The sequence below is a fragment of the Strix uralensis genome, chromosome 1 (genome assembly GCF_047716275.1).
Source record: "Strix uralensis isolate ZFMK-TIS-50842 chromosome 1, bStrUra1, whole genome shotgun sequence".
NCBI classification, from domain to species: domain Eukaryota; kingdom Metazoa; phylum Chordata; class Aves; order Strigiformes; family Strigidae; genus Strix; species Strix uralensis.
The window spans coordinates 61,659,987-61,680,080 of NC_133972.1; the positions used below are offsets into that span (position 1 = coordinate 61,659,987).

The 20,094-nt window shown below is 37.1% G+C and overlaps 1 protein-coding gene across 4 annotated transcripts in view; it reads right to left on the reverse strand.

Moving 5' to 3' along the window:
• Positions 1–4,706: 4,706 nt before the first annotated feature.
• Positions 4,707–20,094, reverse strand: part of UBE3C (ubiquitin protein ligase E3C) — an 84,666-nt gene continuing 69,278 nt past the window's right edge. For all 4 annotated transcript variants that reach the window (XM_074868591.1, XM_074868601.1, XM_074868583.1 and 1 more), the window contains 4 exons: positions 15,254–15,442; positions 15,090–15,156; positions 14,056–14,186; positions 4,707–8,620 (listed from right to left, as the gene is read on the reverse strand). In XM_074868591.1, coding sequence (XP_074724692.1) covers positions 8,450–8,620; positions 14,056–14,186; positions 15,090–15,156; positions 15,254–15,442 — 558 coding nt within the window. In that variant the 3' untranslated portion in view covers positions 4,707–8,449. The remainder of the gene's footprint in view (positions 8,621–14,055; positions 14,187–15,089; positions 15,157–15,253; positions 15,443–20,094) is intronic.

Here is a 20,094-nt window from a genome sequence, read left to right on the forward strand (position 1 = left end):
CTCCGGGCTGAGGTTGCCTCTAACACAGCATCCATCAGACTGCTCAGCTCCTACCGAAGGAAGACGTCTCTACCTCCCTCCTATGGTTCAAGCTTCCTCTGTTGCTAAATGGCTCTTTCAAAAACATAGACATTCATCATCTTGTTTTCCTGGCTTCTGTTCTCTGATCAGAAGAACGTTGCTTGCTGGTAAGCAGTGGAGGAAATGCTACTTTCAAGCTGCTCAGTGCACTTGCCTTAGCCCAGTACGGCGCACACCCACCTCTTACCCCTTCAGATCTTCAGCAGGTCAGCTCAGCCTCTAAGGTTTTTCAGGCTAATGTGATCTAATCTGTATGTGTCCAGGCAAAGTCTCTGCATCTCCAAGATCACCTAAAGCTCAAAATAGATATTATGGCTATGATTACTTTGCTTTTAAGAGTAGCACTCTGATAAACAATGTTCATATCTATAGTCAGGTACTGCTGAACCACCTTTTTACCCCCTTTCTCTCATTCAAGTTACATAGTTCAAGTACCACAGGACAGGACTAACTAGTTCCTCAAGAATTAATTAAAATTCTTCTGACCCATAGTTCAATTTGATCTATATGTTCAGTCACATTCATTTCAGTTTTCTCAGAATTATTTTTAAACTTCAGCATTAATCATATCTAGATGTCTTACAATAGTTTGAAAGTCCTTAAATGAGAACTGCCCATGTCAGTGTTTTCCATGCAACAGAAGGACCTTGCAGTCTCTGTGTAAAAAGTTAACACAGATAAACAAGAGGGGGAACTGCATAAATTATAGAACCAAAACCACCTTCCTCCTCATCAGAGGTGACGTCATGGGAAAGATTTTAGAGGCAGGACTCGTAGAAAGAGGTAACATGTTTAATTTGATCTACTTACAGGACTAATAAAACAGAAAAGCTTTTAGATTCAGAAAACCTTCTTCAAAGGTATTTGCAAACGTGTGAAGTGTTCTATGTTTTTATGGTTAGCTGCTTGCAGCAAAAGCCTGGAATATTGTGTTAAAGAGCATTAAATCTGACAGTGCTGGCAGAGGATCAACATTCTGGTAACAAAAGCTGATAAAGTCTGGTGGGTCTGTCGAAGCCGGTATCAAAGATCCAGGCAGAGCTGGGCTGGTATCCAAGTGCTGAGTCATAAGTCAGAATAAACTCTGTTATCGAAGGATCTTCATTGTTCATGGATTTTCAACTCTCACCCAGGAATATGAGGGAAAGGTCTAGTTTCACTTCAACTAACTTCAGCTGTCTAAAAGTTAAGCATCTAGTTTAAGGCCTCTGACTACAAAAAGAGAGAGAAGGAGGGGGCACCTCCAGGGCATGATTTATTCCACCCACTTTGGAGATGTATTTTAGTAAAGAACAATCCGCCCTCTGGAGCTCTGTCTCTGGGTCGCCTCTTTCATCGGAAGTGCCTCGACAGCCACCTTACAGATGGCTGAAGTTAAGTGAGATGAATTCAGGCCTAACTGGTAGCTATAACCTAATGATGGAAATAATGTGGCAGCATTCCAGGAGGTATTAGCAATTCACATAGTTCCCAGATTCTTTTTTTTAATAATTTTTTATGACTTATGGAGGTCAATTATGAAAAGCCCATCAGAACACAAGAAATGCTTAAAAATGCTGCATTAGAGGGATATTAATATTAGTCCCTTTGATGTGGTAATGGCTGTAGCCTTCCCGGCCTGCTGCTCTGGCCTGCTGCTTAATGCATACAGTTTTTCTATTTACAGATTTACAGATTCTATTTTTGGTATTAGCAAAGAATATGAGCGTATGTATCAAAGACTGTTCTCATATCATTTAATTATAGTACTACTGGCAAAGTAATTCTGGAAAGTGCCACTTAATTAAATATAAGCATTAACTTTTTGCTGATAGCTTATCAGAAACAATTAGACTTGAAATATGGGCAATACACCTAATGTTTAAAACTTTTAAGTACAAGCATTAAAAGCAGAAAATAACCAATTTTCATTAGCATTCTCCAGAGTTTTTCTGCCGAGCACAACCTCAATTTTCATTGGTATGGTTCTCCTTAGGTCATCAAGGGGCTGCAAATTTATCTGAACTCCTCTTTGTAACCAAAAGCTTCAGCCAAGTGGACGCTTTTGGGAGTGGTTAAAACATTTCAGGATAGCTGGTGGTTCTGGCAATTCGTCCTGAAGTATCAGAGGTATTCTACTGATTATTTGGGGTGTGCAGACAACCACCTAAGAACTGTTGTGGGCAGTGAGAAGATCTCACAGCTTATAGCAAGCACTTATTCCTTGCAAGGGCAGCTTGATCAGCATTTATGTTCATTAACTGGATCTGGGATATGCTTTCTTATCCATATGCCAGTGCCAAATATTAGTTAATTCTATGTAAGTTTTCATCAATAGCCAGATAGATCTAACAGATAATTAGAGCTTAAATATCTCTGCAGAACTTTGAGCTCTGCTGCTGTTCGCCTGAAAGCGCAGAGGGGAAAAACAGTAAGCAGAGCTGTAATGAAAAGAATTATTCTTAATTAAAGATGCAAGGGCTAGAAGAAACTAATTTCTTCAGAAGGTGTGTTTGACAACATACAGCAAAACTACATAGCAACTGATGAGAGATGCTTCTCCTAGATCCAACATTTGGGTAAGCAGAAGTAGCAAGATGATCTGAAATAACACCATCTGGTGAATGCCTGTTTCCTTCTCGGCAATCAAGAGCTATGTGTAACTATAAACAGAATAAAATACAAATAATGCAAAACTACTTTTCAGTCAAACGTTACACAGAATGAAATAACAGCTGCTCTGGGAATGCAAAGAAGAATGATTTTAAATATAGTAGGACATTTGAGCAAGCTGTTCCTATAAATACATTAACAAACACTACAAACAGAATGTGTAGTTTCCACAGAGCTGTGGACAGGTAAACTTACTCCCAGACTGCAGAGCAACTACTCTGGCAATGAAACATAGCAATGATTTAACCATCACACAAGAAAAGTTTATCCCTTGACAGCGTGAAATCAAGCCTGCAGGACATCTGTGCGTGCTCTATATACAAGCAGTCCCACTGGTGCCAGTCAGAATTCCTGTGTTTCTCCCATATGCCTGATGTGCTTTGCTGGATTGCATCTAGCACTGGGCTACCCAACCTTTGTGGAAGACAGCCAAATTACAGGAGTTTGTCCAAGAAGTTGCACTTCCAGATGTTTGACAGTGTTGCTGGCAGAAGTGAATACACATTTAGGTGATCTAACATTAGCCCTATGGTTTTTGCATCAATGTTTAGCATTGCATCTATAAAAAGTTGTGAAAATAATTGAGACCTCAATTTTTACTGAGTCTGTTATTTTGCAGGTGACAGCAGGTTTGCAAAATCCTTCAAAAGACAAAACAGCACTGGAAGTTGAAAAAGCAAAGCCACAAAATCTTAAATCCAACCTTACTTCATAAATGCCATTTTTTAACAACTACAGATGTGTACAGGTATCTGACAAGGAAGAGAATTAGTGTAGCCTACTCAGTCCCCTGTCACATCAAAGTCCACAAAAGGTATTTTGAAGATGCTGCTGTGTTCACTAACAAGCCAAGTCAGAAAGATGAATGTTTTGGAGCATGTGTCATGTGAGGAGAGGCTGAGAGAGCTGGAGTTGTTCAGCCTGGAGAAGCCTCACATTCCTCTTAGTACTGCCCAGTGACAGGACAAGAGGCAATGGCCACAAACTGGAATACAAGAAATTGTGTTTAAACCTGATTTAAAATGTTTTATTGTAAAGGTAATTGAACACTGGAACAGGTTGCCCAGAGAAGTTGTGGAGTCTCCATCCACAGACACATTCAAACTCCACGAGGCAAGGTCCTGAGCAACCTGCTCTAAGTGACCCTGCTTAGAGCAGAGGGGTTGGACTAGGTGATCTCCAGACATTCCTGCTGACCTCAGTCCCTCTGTGTTCTCTAAAATGGATACAACTGGTAGAACTTCATAATCCCTTTTTGCCTCGTGTTGTCTCTCTCTACACACATCAGAAATTTTGTGAGCTTTCCAGACTACCAGATACATACTGAAAAACAGGCAAGGGAGCTGGGCATTTGTGTTCTATTCGTGCTATGAATTATGAAGTACCCTACAAGAGGAGTTTCTACAATTTTCTGTTTACCATATTTTTAGTGGTAGGTAAGCTGACACTGAAGAATATATGGTGCTATTTTTAAGTATTCCAAAATAAACATGCACAGTACTAACTTTATAAATGCTATCATGGGAACTAGAAGTGTATTTAGCAATGAAAATAATAGAAAAGCAAAGGAAATCAGGTAACTGTAATTATCAAAGGAAATAAAAATTAAATTACACCTTCAGAGGGGCCCATGTGTGCTAAAATTCCAGAAGCTGAAAGAGATGGTTTTGTACGTGTTTGCTGAGAGAGCAGCATTCTTTACTATGAGTTACAGCTTCTCACATTTTTATCCAAGGAGGGAGTTTTGTTCTTTCCAAAGATTCTGAAGAAGTTTTTTCAAAGCACATTAGTAATCTTAGCTACATTGTTTGAAAGACACACTGAAACAAAGCTAAACCTTATAGCTGCAGTTTGACTGACAGAGTGGGAACTTCACAGCTCGAAAACTGAAGTTACAAATCATCCTGAAGCAGTAAAATCATAGAATCGTTTAGGTTGGAAAGGACCTTTAAGAAAAGAGTGTTTCTGCAAAGTTTCAAGAAAACTCAAATTATTTTATTCACAAAAGCAGAAGTCAATAAAAATATATATCCTGATCAGTTTTACAGACCATGTTCATTTCTTCTCTCCTTCACTGACAGGCAAAGCATCATGAAAAAAAATAGTAATAAGCATTTACATCACAAACTATTATTAACACAGATTCATGTATATGAGCAAATGTTTTAAAGTTTTTGCATATAATTATAAATACAAAAAAAAATTACAGCTCCAACAAAACATTCCAAGAAAAACAGCTCTCTTGTTTTTTCCTTTTTGTTTCTGTGCTGTACTATTTTTCAGTGGTGAAAAGAGTATGTGCTGTCTCACTGGCATTTAATAAATAGTTTTTGGGTTAAACTGAAATTTAGCATGAGCTCACTGCACTCCTTAACGTGTTTTCTTTGAATTCCAAACCCCTTTACAGATCAAATTAGGGTGTTTGTGCTAGATTACTCAAGTGATGCCAAAAACCCTGTCCACATTGCTACTAATAGCATCAGGAAGCTCTTCTTTAAGTTATGGAGCACCCCCCAGAAAGTAACTGAAGATATCCTGTTGTTCAAATCAAGCTTCTGTCAGCTCAGTGTTTACGCATGAAACTGGAGCCAAGCCTTTCCTCTTTTGTAGACATAAATTCTCCCTAGAAATCATGAGTGAGTTTTGTGAAATTTTTACAAGTCTGGCTTTCAGGACCATGATGGAAGACAACAGATTAAGAAACAAGGCAAATTATTTCTGGTTTGGTTTTCTGTGTTGGGTTTTTTTTAAACCCAGCTAGTAGGACTAAACCTACATCTGGAAAGATTCTCACTGAGAGAAACAGACCAAGTGCAAATTTTACTTTTTTATTCCGCTTTTATGCCTCTTAACTTTGGAGAGATGAAGAATTTGCAACCTCTTCCATCATGAAAATAAACCTTGACAAAAATATTTTCAAAACAGGTTACAAAATTGTAAAACAGAAATTATTTGAAAACAAAAGCCAAACAGAAAATGCTGTCATTTTTCAAAAAGCAAGTACTGAACTAGAAGGACAAAACACTGAAGTACAGAAATTGACTTTAAGGAAGGGTTGTCTTGCACAGACAACAATTCCAAACCCATAATTATTACTGCTATAATTCTGATTATCAAAATCTACAGTAATATTTCAGGTTACTTGCATGCAAAGTGCTTCCTGCCTCTGCCTACCTAAACTCTGGGAGCATCACAACTGGGAAAGAGTTCACTCTTCTTTTAAAAAACAGAAAATCCATTTTCATATATAAACAATTCTTGCTACGTAAGAGCTATGAGAGATCATTCAGACCACCTTGCTCCTCAGGACATGACTAACTATACCTATGTTATTTCTCATACCTTCATCTCCTGTTCCTTAAAATACCCAGCAATAGATCATTGAAAAGCAGGGACTCGTGATTCGTCCTGGCTATACGAAAACGGTTGACAGTCAGAATTGAAAGTACTTGTTGCCAAAGGAAAGCCCTACCTCCTTCTTTCTGCAGTCTGGATACTGAAGGTGGTGTAAGCTCTTGCAGCACAGATTTTCAACTGACTACCTGCAGAATGAAATCTAGGCTACAATCCCACTGACTTGAGTATGTCAGAATTTCATACTTAATGTACAGAATATACAAAACAAGATCACCGAGTACTACATACTGAAGAAATAAAAAGCCAGACTATTTTCAGCAAACTTGAATTCTCTACTGATGTTTTCTTCAACTGTGCGATTCCTGCAATTACCTGACTTCACCTATCTGCAACTCGCACTTCCCCCAGCCTGCCCTCTCTGGTGACCCTGCGTTCGTGGTAACAGACAGCAATAACGTGTGCACTGTCTCCTTTTACAAAAGCAGAAAGCATGCATTGCCAGTCATGATTATTTGGCATGACTTCAACACAATCTTCAAAATACAAATATTTAATAGAAAATTTAAATTTAATTTTACAAAATACAGATACAGCACTACCCAATGTAGCAAAATAATGGAATTGAAAAATAATTTCAAAATATTTAAAGCATTAGGTTCTAAAATAAATAATGCTATCTGAAAGAAGTGTTCAGGTTTTGCAATTACGAGGAGGCAGTTCCACTATTACTGATCTCTTTTTCAACTTCTTTACAAGTTCCATAATTTATGTAGAAAAATATACAAGAAAAGAGTTCTGGGATAAAGAATAGGTTGGGTACGTAACATTTAACATAAATAAAAAGCCTAAAGCAAAACCAAAAAGGAAACCAATTGTTTTATTTCTGTACATCAAGACTACAAATAGTATTTTAACACTTCATCTATTACCCAAATTAAGAAATTATACATTTTTATATGGTTACTAGTAAACATCTTAAAATCACTCAGTTTCCCCACATTTAAAAGGATATTGCTGGTTACTGCTTATTAAATATGAAATCCAAGAGAGTTTCCAGTAACAGCAAAATATTTTTTTGCATAAGAGATGAATACAAATTTGATTGTAAATTTTGATGATTTAAAATATAAAACTAAAGTTCAGAGGGATGCACTTATGAATCTTACAGTCTGAACTATAATTCCTTTTTAAATTGACTGCAGTTTGCATACGAATACCCAACAATGTGCCTACTACTAGAGGATCCTTCCATATGAAAGCAAGTTTTTTTCCCAGATATCGAATTATATTAAGCAGCATATTCCCACCTACTCTTAGCAGAAATACTGCAGGCAGATGGATATAAAAGCTGTTTAATCACAAAAAATAATGAATTTGCCTAGTGTCTACGGCACAGATATGGTACAGATGGAAAGAAATGATAGGGAAAAGGAATGTGAACACCACAGGCTTCAAATATAAAAGATAAAGCCTGATAACTTTGGTTCAAATAATTTTAATAGTCGTTACATGTATATTTTTCCAAAGTGATGACTTTTGTATGTACTGTGTATGCAACAGGAGTCTGATACATTTAAAAAAAAAAATCTGTACAGGCACAAAAGACAGAAACAGAACAGAGAAAACATGGATAGTCACATCCATTCACGACAGTGTTCAAGTGATAATGATGCAGCCAAAGGTTGAACTTAAAATAATGCGAATCCAATTTCTCTAAGGTATTTCAGAAAGCACAAATGGAATATTATAAACGTTTTATCTCAGTGCCTACCATCTTGAGGGAAGGTAGTATAAAACAAAATCAGTTCTGCAACAACTATGATCTGTAAACAATTCTACAACGCAAGTAAAGATGTTAGGTTACCGGTAATGAGCATTTTCATTCTCTCAGTTCTGGGATATCTGCAAACATCTGCTTCACTTCCATCTAAAAGATTAATTACAGGATGTTAGCCCTGTCTCATCCCAATGCGCTGCATGGTACACAACTTTATTGCCAGTTTGTGAAATTATTTATGTTTGAACAGCACAAAGCCAAAGCTTCATCTTTGGTTAGTTTCACTGAGATGTCACTGTTCTTTAAATGTGCTCTTTCTTCGCATAGACACAGAAAACAACCACACTGCACACAGCATTCATTGTTTTGAATCATAAAGCAGTGTCAATGTAATATTAATTCATGAAAGCTAACTAAGAAATTGTGTTTAAAAATGAAACCTATTTGAGGGCATTTGATAAGACACAAGAGCTGCTCAAATATAGACAGAATTCCCTTAAAACTGCTTGGGTATGGGTGCTGCTTATAGAGTAGGCACTGGTTAGTTCCTCTGCAGATCATCCAAATAAGCATCAGTTCGACTCAGCTTAATTCAAATCCAGCAGCACATTCAATGGCATAAAGAAGCTTGCTTCGCATAAGATTTTCATCATAGAATTCGGGAAGCTTCAGCAAGTTCATGCAGGTACTGGCAGTAGGTAGCCTGTCTAAATCAGATCCTCCGTTGTGAATGCAAAATGCAGGATATAACTCCTGAAAAATGCAACAGAAAAAAAAAACATCAAAAAATACATACAAGCCAAAACCTACCCCATAACAGCTGGCACGGATTTCTAGGAAATAAATCATTAGATTAAAACCTGTCACAATGACATACTCAAATGGCATATTCTTTCATTCCTGGTGGCCCAAAAGCACTCTTGAATTGTGTAGTGCCTCCCTCCACATTGTCCCCACCAAGACCCATTACTTTGCAAAACACGAAACAATTTATTTGGTTCTAAGGAGAAAAGAATAATTTGTTATTGTTCATACACTCTATTCTGCTGATTTACGATGCTACAAAAACAGTGAAGCACAAAATGGAAAAAGGAATACAGCAGCATGCAAGAAATTTTTTGTTGTATTTGGGAGAAACAACTGGGATTCACAACTTCAGACTCTCCTCACAAAGCCTCCCAAATGCCCATGGATGCTGTTTATTCTGTAGGAACAGGAAAATGATGGGGGTTCCTACTACACTAAAGTTTTCTGACACTGAAATACATGCTGAACACAGGGAACAATAGATCCCTAGCAGTAACGGAGATTAATGGAGAAGAATATTCTGTCATGTTTGAATGACACATAGTATTTGTCATTGTATAATGACACAACTTCTTCTGAAAATTATACTTTCTGTTTTTTTCTTTCCAGGCAGGGAAGACATTGTTTCTGTATACACAAAAATCCCAAAGGCAATTTTGCTCTAGCTAATGAAGTGATGTGCTATGCCAGTTACAACATTCTTCTGTTTGAGTTTAAAAGTATTCCAATTTTATGCACAAATTCTACATGAACATTTACTTGTCATGATAAAGTGATACTCTGAGGAGAAAGAGGATGATTGAGTGACCAGATTAACAAATATGCTAAAGTTATAGTACTACATCAATTTCTTTGTGACATCAAAAAAAAATCCCAAATAAACAAACTATGATCAAACATATCTTTTCAGTGTTTTCCATCTAGAACTTTAGTTTGTTAGCATACCCCACATAAATAAAATAAATTCTTCAAGTGGATGAGTATCAAGCCATCATTTTCCTTCTACTCACAATATACAATATTTTCTTTGTTAAAATCAATTGTCTGATACATTGCTAAAGGCCTTTCTTGCTCCAAAGAGATTTCAGTCTAAACTAATCTTTCTATGAATTTCAAGACAAACAGTACTAATGACTTCAGTGGGGCTGTTCACGTGTAAGATTAAGCAAGTATTTACACTACCATAGTCTAGAACTCTGAATCAAGAGCTACTTTATATTCTCCAAATAAAGATCTAACTTTAAATAAAGCAATGATACTTGGTGTTTCTTTACCAAGTGACTATAAAGTCACTCAGCTGTTATTGGGATGATATTAACATGCATAGTGCATCTGTAATGATATCAACTTGTCAACACCTGATTATTCTTCTGATGTGGTAACTATTTATCTGAGGAACAGACTTTTAAGACATGCTGTATGGAATATTTAATTGCTTTAATAATACCTGATTTTGTTTTTCTTCTGAGAAAGAATATAGTGAAAAATGTATTTATTTGCTACATCTAAAGCACTGCTTTTGCTGGCAAGAAAGTATTCATTTTATCAAATGCTTGCCTGAGGTAAAACAGTTCTGCTTTTAGAAATGGGAAAAAAAAATCCCAGCTCCAAAGGCAAAAGGTCAATGAGATTCTAAGCTAAATTATTGTTCAAATGGAGGCCTTAAAAGTATTTCATGGCTAAAATGCTGCATTTTTAGTGTTCCTTTCAAAATGCTAATTGAATTCCCCTACTTTAGCTTTAAAAATGGAAAAATGAAGTTCTAAATTGAAATGTCATGCCAAGGGCACCATTTGTTGCATAATTAAATACTGTACAGCGGGAAACTGCAATAGTTTGGAAGTGAAAAGTATCATCAATTTATTATGTGACCTGATTGGAACTTAACAATTTTCAACCATGCTTTAATGATTTTTTTTTTGTCCGTAACAATCACATTTATTAAACTTATTAAACTTTAATTAGCTTTAGTAAATGTTATTCTGAGTCTGAATCTGGCAGTGAGAGTTTAAAATTTTTAAATGATGCAAAGCTAGACTGTGCTATAAGCTATGGATGTCAAGACATTTCCTTATCTTAAATTAACATGAACGAAGAAAACGTGAAGGTTCCACAACATAAAGCATACAGAAGATTTCAGAGTAAGAACCAGAAATTGTGTTCCTCTCAGAAAAATACAGTACACATATTAAAACTATAACCAAATTTTGGAGATAGCTTATGTTAACGTCTACCATCAAAATAAATATATTCAGTTATTTGGCCGGTAATACTTAGCACTCCTGCAGCTTCACACTCTTCACCTTCAAAGCCCTAAACAACACACTGCCATAGGCTACCAAGACAATGACAATACCAGTTACCCACTTCCTTTTCTGGCAAACATTTCCTGGCAAACCCCTGGTTTGTTGGTAAATCAGTGTTAACAAGATACTAGTGCAAGTGCCATGCAAGTATTGACTTAACCTCCGCTCAGTGCTGCCCAGCAAAGCGGCACTAATGCCTTTTCACTCTGCTTTCTGTTGCCAAGACTGTTGCATGTGGCTGAGCTCGCAAGTCTGTTGTACAGTGAATTAATCTTTTAACTTACTGCTATCATGCTGAAAATTTGATGACTATTTTGGTTCTGGTTTTTCCTAGGCAAGTATGTTAAAGTCAGGTTGTGGCCTGTCTCCCAAGTACACACACGAACTTCTGCTTTCCACATTTGGCTTCTTTCTAATGTGTTGCTGTCAGCCTTAGTATTTTTAGACTTTTGATTCACTTCCTCCATCACTCCAAATGTCACGCTAGCTACCTCAAAGCTGGGTAGCCTCATATGCATTTCCTCCTGTCCCCTTGTAATTAAAAAGGATGACAACAAATGGAGACTTCTGTTTGTTTCCACACAACTGTTTCCCAATTATCCCTTCATTACATGACTGATGTGCACTGTTCTATCTTGGTCTCATCCCACAGTTTTCTGATTTTTCCTCCCACTGTCCTATAAAATCCTGTTTGTTGCTAGAGTACTGTACAGTGATATTCACATGGACTTGAGAGTTTAAGAGAAATGCTTGCAGGCTTTTAAATAATCAATCACACAAATCAATCAATGAATACCCTAGATAGGATTTATGTGATTAAACAGCCATCTCCGTTGTCTCCATATCCCAATCTAGTCACCCTGGACACTCTTTACTGTTAAGGGGATTTAGTTAGTATGTTCTGTGGAGTCTAAGACAGGATTCATTTTATCCTGAAGTAGACACGTGGAACAGTCAGACAAATTACTGACTGAAAGTGCCAATTCCTTTCCTAGGTGCCTATAAAAGGAGTGTAGCTGAGCCATAGATTATAGATATTGAAGATGGAGGATACGTTGCCTATCCACATGCTAACAGCACCACACAGCACTTGCTACAGCAGCTGAATGGATTATGCAGAGCTTAAGACTGCACAGAGGGTTACACAATGACTGTACCAAAGGGAAGTTTAAATGATCACATGCTGCAATGGCAGTGCTGCATACCTGTATCAGCTTACAAAGAAATAGGAAAATAAACAAAAGGACTGAAGACGGAAGTGAGCATGAAGTTGCAGTGTAAGGGGATAGATGGATGTCAAGGGAAAAAGGCCATGCTTCCCTGAAGAATGTGGCACTAAAAACAACTCTTCCACTTCAAAATTGCTCTGCAGCCTGAGAAAAAAAGCTAAGGTACTGGGAGTATTCTTTCATCACCCCTAGCAACTGATACACATACTAGTGTATGAAAACCCACATATGCTTTTATGTATTTTAAATCATCCAAGTGTCAGAGGTCTGTGTCTGAGACCACTATGATTTTGTCTTGTTTGTTTTCCAGAGGAAAACTGTTTTTATGAATAAAGCATCAAAAGTTTGAAAATTCTAGAATTAATTTTGTTTAATTCAATAAGAGAAGAACAGTGATAAGTCCTACAAACATCTAAGTTGTGTGTGTGGAAGAGGAAGGTGGGGTTTGTTGTTTCATTTTTTACTTCTGACATCTTTATCGCATGTCACCCCCAGGACCCATCACAGGAAAGGGCCCAATTCCTAGAGCTGAGAAGAAATTCTTCTAGCATTTGCCTTTCAAGTATTTTTTTTAATGCTGATAAAAAAACCTAAACAAAAAACCCCCAAAACCCCACCAGAATGAACTTTCACAGTATGATTCAAGAAAAGATTGTGCAGAGTTCTAAGTAGGCTGTTTCCACCTCCAGACTATTATGTATATCTGAATTCCTGGTTCCTATATAAAATGATAGTATCTGTCCCTGAAGTACTTCTATAATAAGAAAACGTTCATTCAACACCACTTATTTTACAAAACAGCTAATAAACCTTCAGGACTTATACAATACCTGCGTTCATTGCTTATGGGTTCATCTACCTATTTTACCTAATAAACATAAGAAATTAGTTACTATCCACTGCTAATTAAATATTGTACCACAGTACCTTATAATGTAAAAATTTACCAAGTACATGTACTCAAATTTTGTTTAGCAACAAATCTTATTCTTACTTGTAAGGAACTGGACAATAAGCCCACCTTTGTATTAATTTTACTAAATAGTACAACAATAAACATACTGTTGACTACTGTACTAAAGATGATGGTGTTGCTATGAAGTAATTTATTCTTTTATTTTCTTACAGAAAAGAATTGGATGTTCCCACATTTTAGAGAAAATTAAGTCCATGAACGGTTCTGACAGAATTTTGAAAACCAGCTGAAACTCATGGGTAGAATATCCCCAGAATTTAGTTCCAAAATGTCTTCAATTTGCCTTGGCCTCTCTTTACTTTTATAAACAGTAGACAAAACTTTTCTTCACACTTAAAGCTTCACTGTAAATAGCAATCTGAAGATAGCAGCAAAATATTTAGATACAAAGGGTAATGAGCTGTGACCCTATAAGCAGATAAATGGTAATTAAAAGGAAACACAATACATCTTCTGCTTCAAATGGTTAATTTAAGAGGTTCAAATTTAATAGTTGCTTTTATAATCATCTTTTGCTGATTTAAAATACATTATTTCTTAACTCAACCTGTTCCTTGAATCTGGTTAGCAATACTGCTTCTGCACAAGCAACATGAAATGGCAGCAGGGATCTTACATTGCTTAGAGTGCTCACTCTGTCGTGGGGTTTGTAGGCTTACCAAATTTTGCAGTTAAAATAGAAAACACAGAACAACGTTTCATTAAATATTTTAAGATTATACTCATTATACATGCAAATGTAAACACTGAAGCTGTTTCTTTAGTCACAGAGGAACATTCTTGAACTGTAAATTCCTACAGACAAGAAAAGCTTGTGTCATAATCTGTAGTAGTTAGAAAAACTTGCCAGAAAGTCAGGAAGACACATACCTTAAACCCCAGAAGAGGTGGTCGAGAACAGCTTGTTACAAACTTGAGCAGTTTGCGTTTCTCTTCATCTGTGAAGCTTTCTACAACTCTCCAGAATATTTTAATTACAGGATGGTCTGCTGTGTAGCCACCTATAATGAGATTTAAATGATTTATAGGTAGAATACTTTTATGTAAGAAATAAATTCTTCAGAAAACCTAGCATCAATCTTGACAAGCTTGGGGAAAATACTGTAACCAGCAGGCTTACGCTGCTGACTTCCAGTACCTATAGATCAATCTGATGATCACTGCATTTTGAGTTTCTCATTCATTGCTTACCTATGGCTACTATGTCCCTCAGCTTCTTAACTGTAGTTTTCCTCACTGAATCCTATTTGGTTATTTTAAATTAATTTTATTTAGTTTAGCACTTACCTAGTAACTTTGGATTACTGCCTTTTATTCCAAGAGTCTGCAAAACCTGCAAGACTCAGAATGTTACTTAATGAATCAACTTACCTTGAGGTAAGTTCAGATGTGAACTGATGATATAGTAGCTACTTTCTGATTACATTCATGATGAATTCCGGAAAAAATTAAGTAAGATACCTTGCATTTCTCACAAGGGAATAATGTGAGTTCTCTCTTCAGGCTGCCTGAGAAATGGCAAGTATCTGAATGCAGTGGTAGAAACAACTATCCCAAAGTCATTTGCGGACTTACTTTCAGAGCAACCAGTCACAACCATTGACCAACATTCATTTAGAAAAAGAATTACATGTCGTCAAATTAGCCAGCTATAAACTTGTATTTAGTTGCACAAATTAAAAAAAAAAATGCATACCTATACTTCCCAGCATTTATAAAACTAGGTTGTAATTTTACCCAATCTTCTGAAATTCGGGCCCGTCTAGACAGTTTGGCCAAAGTTAACAAGCAAAGTCAACAAGAATGACCCTACAACTTTATTTTTTTTAAAAGCTAGGGTAAAAAGCAAGTTTATTTCTGAGTCAGTCATAACACATTTTTTTATTTAAGTAAAATATGCTTACCTGAATAGTTTGTAAAAGATTTAAGGTCATCCAAACTAATAGGAACCTGGGCACCAGAAATCAGAACCTAATAGTGGAAGAAATCAGACAGTTACATTACAGGCAAAATTTAGCATTTATTTCTGTTTAAAGCAATTGTTTTCTGCAGTTTTAAGCAGAAATACCTGTATTTCCTGTTGATCAAACATTCGAAGCCATTCAAGATTCACAACATTGGCCAGTCCCTGACGGAAAGCAAGGCAATGCTGTCGAATTTGTTTGTTTAACCTGTAGTCTGCCACCAGATGGATGTACGCGATTCGGTTAGCGCTGGTAACAGGAATATCTTTTCCCCCTGGCTTCAGCTCAACCACCTATAAACATAACAATTTTCATCATCTGGGTAAACTTTAATTCTGTGTGCTGTAACCATAAAATTGAACTGCAAAGCATTCTAGTAAGTGATGTATATATTTGAAGTTTACTCAAATATACTCAAAAACATTCGCCTCAAAATAAGATAAAAGATTCTAACAAGTTATAAAAGTAGGGGTTTTTCTGTTTACTCTTAAGAGCACATTCTATGGCATCCAGTTGTTAGACCTAGACCTCCAGCTGCTAATGCAGCTGACCACATAGCTCCGTGGTTTATTACCAGAAAGCAGATTCAGCAAAGTCAGAGCTCTTTTATAGGAGACAGTGTGTAACACTAAATTCACCACTGCAAGTCAGACAGAAACTGAGGTGAAAAATCTTCCCCTTGGCAAGCTCACCCCTAGCTTCACTGATGCTAATAAGTGCCCTGCAAGAGAGAGTAGCCTGTATAAGCACTGAGCTCACACAGAGTGCTCTCCTTCCAGCTGGATTAGGAAAGGTGTGTTTGACTGGCTAGGCTCTTCTCCAACTGTTTGGTGATTGTGAATTCTGCAGGATCCCATTATGGTAAAAGCAATGTCCATTGAGTCAAAATTAAGATTCTGATACAAGCCTAATTTACAGAATGATAAGCATTCACAATTGAAAATCCAAGTTATGCATGCTCAGTACCTTTAACAAAAGTAAAAAGCAAACAAATCAAGCCTAAACCTTGCTTTCTACTAAGAAGCTTAACTTTTGTCCTTCAAGTACACCAAGATACCTCAACATGGAAGAATTTTTAATGAAAACCCAAAGATACTGTAATTGCATTAAGATATAAACCAGGATCAATGGTAGCTGTTATTAAAACATTAAAGACCTTCACATATTCTGCTCTTTACTACATGACGTTAATTTTGTTGAGTAGCAGCCCAATTGGAAGGGACTATTAGAGTACTAAGAGGAGGATTAAAAAAACTGAAAAGCAGTGGCACTGTCACCTTCTGAACCCTTCCAAAAAAGTTTGGTTTTCTACACTCTGGAGTCAGCAATTTTTGAAATTTTTTTATACAACTGTGCGTTTCAGTCTGTGGTAATGATCACATCTTTAGAACACGGAGAATTAAACACGTGAATAGCTTCTTCTGTAACATGCTACCTAATAAGGTGAGCTGTTCTAGTATTAAGCAAAATGGTAAGATTAAAAATTCACAATGCTTTTGAGCATTCAGATTTTCAATTGATTCACAGCTTTTTAAGGCCAAAAGAGAACATTAAGATCTGTGATTCTGACCTCTCAGGTAACACAGACCAGAGGATTCTGTCTAGAGATTCCTGTATTTAACTCAATAAATCCATAGATGAGTTAGAGCACATTCTTTAGAGAGACAGGTAATCCTGCTGTAAAGACTCCATGTGATGGAGTATCTACCACTTTCCTTGATAAGCTAGAACAACCTGAATTACAATAGGTGTTAAAAATATGTCTTATTTCCCACTTTAATCCTTCAGCTGCAAGCTTCTTGCTTTCTATTACGCCTACAGTAAAAAAACTCATCAATACTCCACCATGTCTGTGTGCAGGCAGTACTAACTATGCTTAAATCCTACTCCCTGAAGAATTAAGTAAAATGAAGCTGTCACTTTAGCAGTTTCATACCCTGCACACAGTAGCTTGCTCCCTTCTGAGTGAATCTGCTTCAACAAGAATCACGGGCACAAGAGGCAGGACAGGTTTCTCCGGGGCCCACCCCTTGCAGAGCCTGGCATGTGAGGCAGCCTGCCACTCTAGGGGGCACAGGCTAGTACCTGGTGCCACTGACTTGACCTGAGAGTGAGGATATTTTTACTGGTAAAGTCCACAAGGATTATTAATAGAAGTATGGGACATGTTCCATACCACAGTGGAAACATCTGATGAGAAGGGGCCCCTGTGCTGCTAAGCTTTCTCTTCTGCTACTGCAGGCAATGACACGGTCTAGAAGTGTACTGCGTTTCATCCCACCCTAGTAGATTTACTGTTGTCACTGCAACATTAGTCAATAATTGGATTCATCTAATGATTAGAAACATTCTAATTTCCACTTCAAGTCCAGTGGGTAAAGTTCGTTCATACCACTTGCTCTTATTTCAGTATTGTCCTGTAGCTTAACCAGCTCCTTCCTTCCTCCTCAGTTATATCCATGATGTATTAACTTAGGGGCAGCAACTTCATTAATCTTCCCAGAGACTTTTTCATTGAACTAAAATAAGTCAGGTTCCTCTAATTTCCTCCTAGAAAATACCCTTTCACAAAGCTTAACAAGATCGGAAAGCCTTCTCTTACTGGTTATTTAAACTCATGTTGTTTAGTGTTAGTGGATCAGAGCTACCAATGATGTTCCACATGAACAGATCATTGTTGAGACCTCAACACTACTAATACTTCGGTATCTGCCCACTTCCAAATTTTCTCTATTGGTTTTGCAAGACTCTGTAATTACTTGTTCTTTTGTCACTACTTCACCAAATACAATTCCTTTCTTTGAGGTATTGACACAATGAGGTTGGCCATATGTACTGGGTCTGGCTGAGCCGGAATTGGTTTTCCCCTATAGCAGCCCTCATGGTGCTGTGTTTTATGTTGGGAGCTGGCAGGGTGTTGATAGCACACTGGTGGTGTGGCTACTGCTGAGTAGTGCTTACACAGCACCAAGGCTCTTTCTGACATTTCCCCCCGCAGTGGGACGGGGTGGGCAAGATCTTGGGAGGGGACACAACCAGGACAGCTGACCCGAACTGACCAAAGGGATATTCCATACCATATGACGTCTGCTCAGTATAAAGCTGGGAGAAAGGAGGAAGGGGGTGGGGTCACCCTTGGTCCTCTGAGGTAACCACTACACGTATTGGAGCCCTGCTTCCTGAGAAGGCCCGACATCGCCTGTTCATGGGAAGTAGAGAATAAATCTGTTTTCTTTTTTTGCTTTCGTGCGCAGACCTTTGCTTCGCTTTGCTAATATTAAAACTGCTTTTGTTTTACCACAAGAGTTGCGGGCTTTTTTTCCCTATCTTATTTTCTTTCCCCTCTTTGCCCTGTTGAGAAAAAAGGGGGAAGCGGGGGGAAATGATAGAGTGACTTGGTGGGTACCTGGCATTTAGCCAAGGTCAAACCACCACACCGTATTAACACATATTTGTATCACCTAACTCATCAAGCTTCTCTTAAGAATACAGACACCAACAATAAACTAACGAATATTATTTAATTTGCATACAATAATTTGTGAGCTCAGTATTTACACAAAAAGATGCTTGAACCAACTTCCTTCCAAAAATAGCAAAAAGGAACTACTGACAGGGTGTTCAGGAAAACTGCTGTGTTTTAAGATTAATCCCAGCACTACGTGAAGTAAAATGTCTAAACTACCCTGCAGGTCAGTGAATAGAGATCAGGAGACTGATTAATTTATGCTTATGCTTGCATTAGAATAGTATTGCCTCCACACTGGTTTAAGGGTGTCAGAAAAGCTGTATTCATTGTGTAATAAAAGCTATTCTCTCTTCCTAGAATGTTCTTCCCTGCAATCAGAGAAAAAAAAAAATTGTACTCTTTCTAACCACTATTTTTAGAAAATAGGGAAAAATATTTTTTATGATTTTTTTTTCTTTTATTTTTGTTTTTAAGGAGCAAACCTTGATTTCTGATCCAGTAGCATTTCTATAGCTCCCCTTCCTCCCCACAACACCGCATTGCCACAAGCATTCAGTTAACCAAATTTCCTGGGGTTTTCCAGTAATCTAACTATCTATTTTCAGAGTTTGTCAATGCGAGATTAATTCTATCACCATTTTGGTCAAAGCATCATCACAGTCTGAAACAAAAGAGCTAATGTAGCAAGAATAATATATTATCCCATAAAGGCTGAGAAGGATGTAGAACAGAAGACAGAAAATAGTAACACTTGGTAGCAGTAACTATAGTAAATGTCGATGCAGTTCACTTTGTACTCATTCAATGTTTTCACAGTGTTTTAAAGAAACTATTGTAGAATTTCCACTTAATTCTAAATGTCAGAAATGATTGTTGAAGAGCTCCTTTTCAAGAAGGCCACAACCCAATTTATTACATCTGAAAAGATTATCAACTTGCATTTTTACTCTTATCCATCCAATTTTCACCACTAGGTGGTGCAAGATAATAACACACGTTACACAGGATGGGCAAGAACAGAAAACTACCCAAAACGTGCAGACTTGTGTCACCTTATTTTCTGTCTTGTAGATTAAAAAGATTTAAAATTTAAAATTTTGTAGATTTTAAGTTTACAAGAAAAAAAAATAATTTTAACTTGGTCCATTATCAAAATCACATATATCAAAAACAATCAAATCATACATATAATGTAGGTAAGTGTTCACATCATTCAGACAATACCATAGATAACAGAATTCGATTCCATACTCACAAAGTACATCTTCAAAATGAGACAGAAAAGTCCCATATTTTTAAAATTCTGCAAGAGGAGGTGCTTTGCATTTTTTAGTACTGTGGACAGAAGTACTGCATTAGGCCTCTGACTGAAGGTTAGATACACTTAGAAACTACACTTGCATGCACTTAGGGTTTTCTTGGCTATAAATTCAGTTGTATGTTTCTGCAGGTACATACCAAAAAAATGCCATCAAC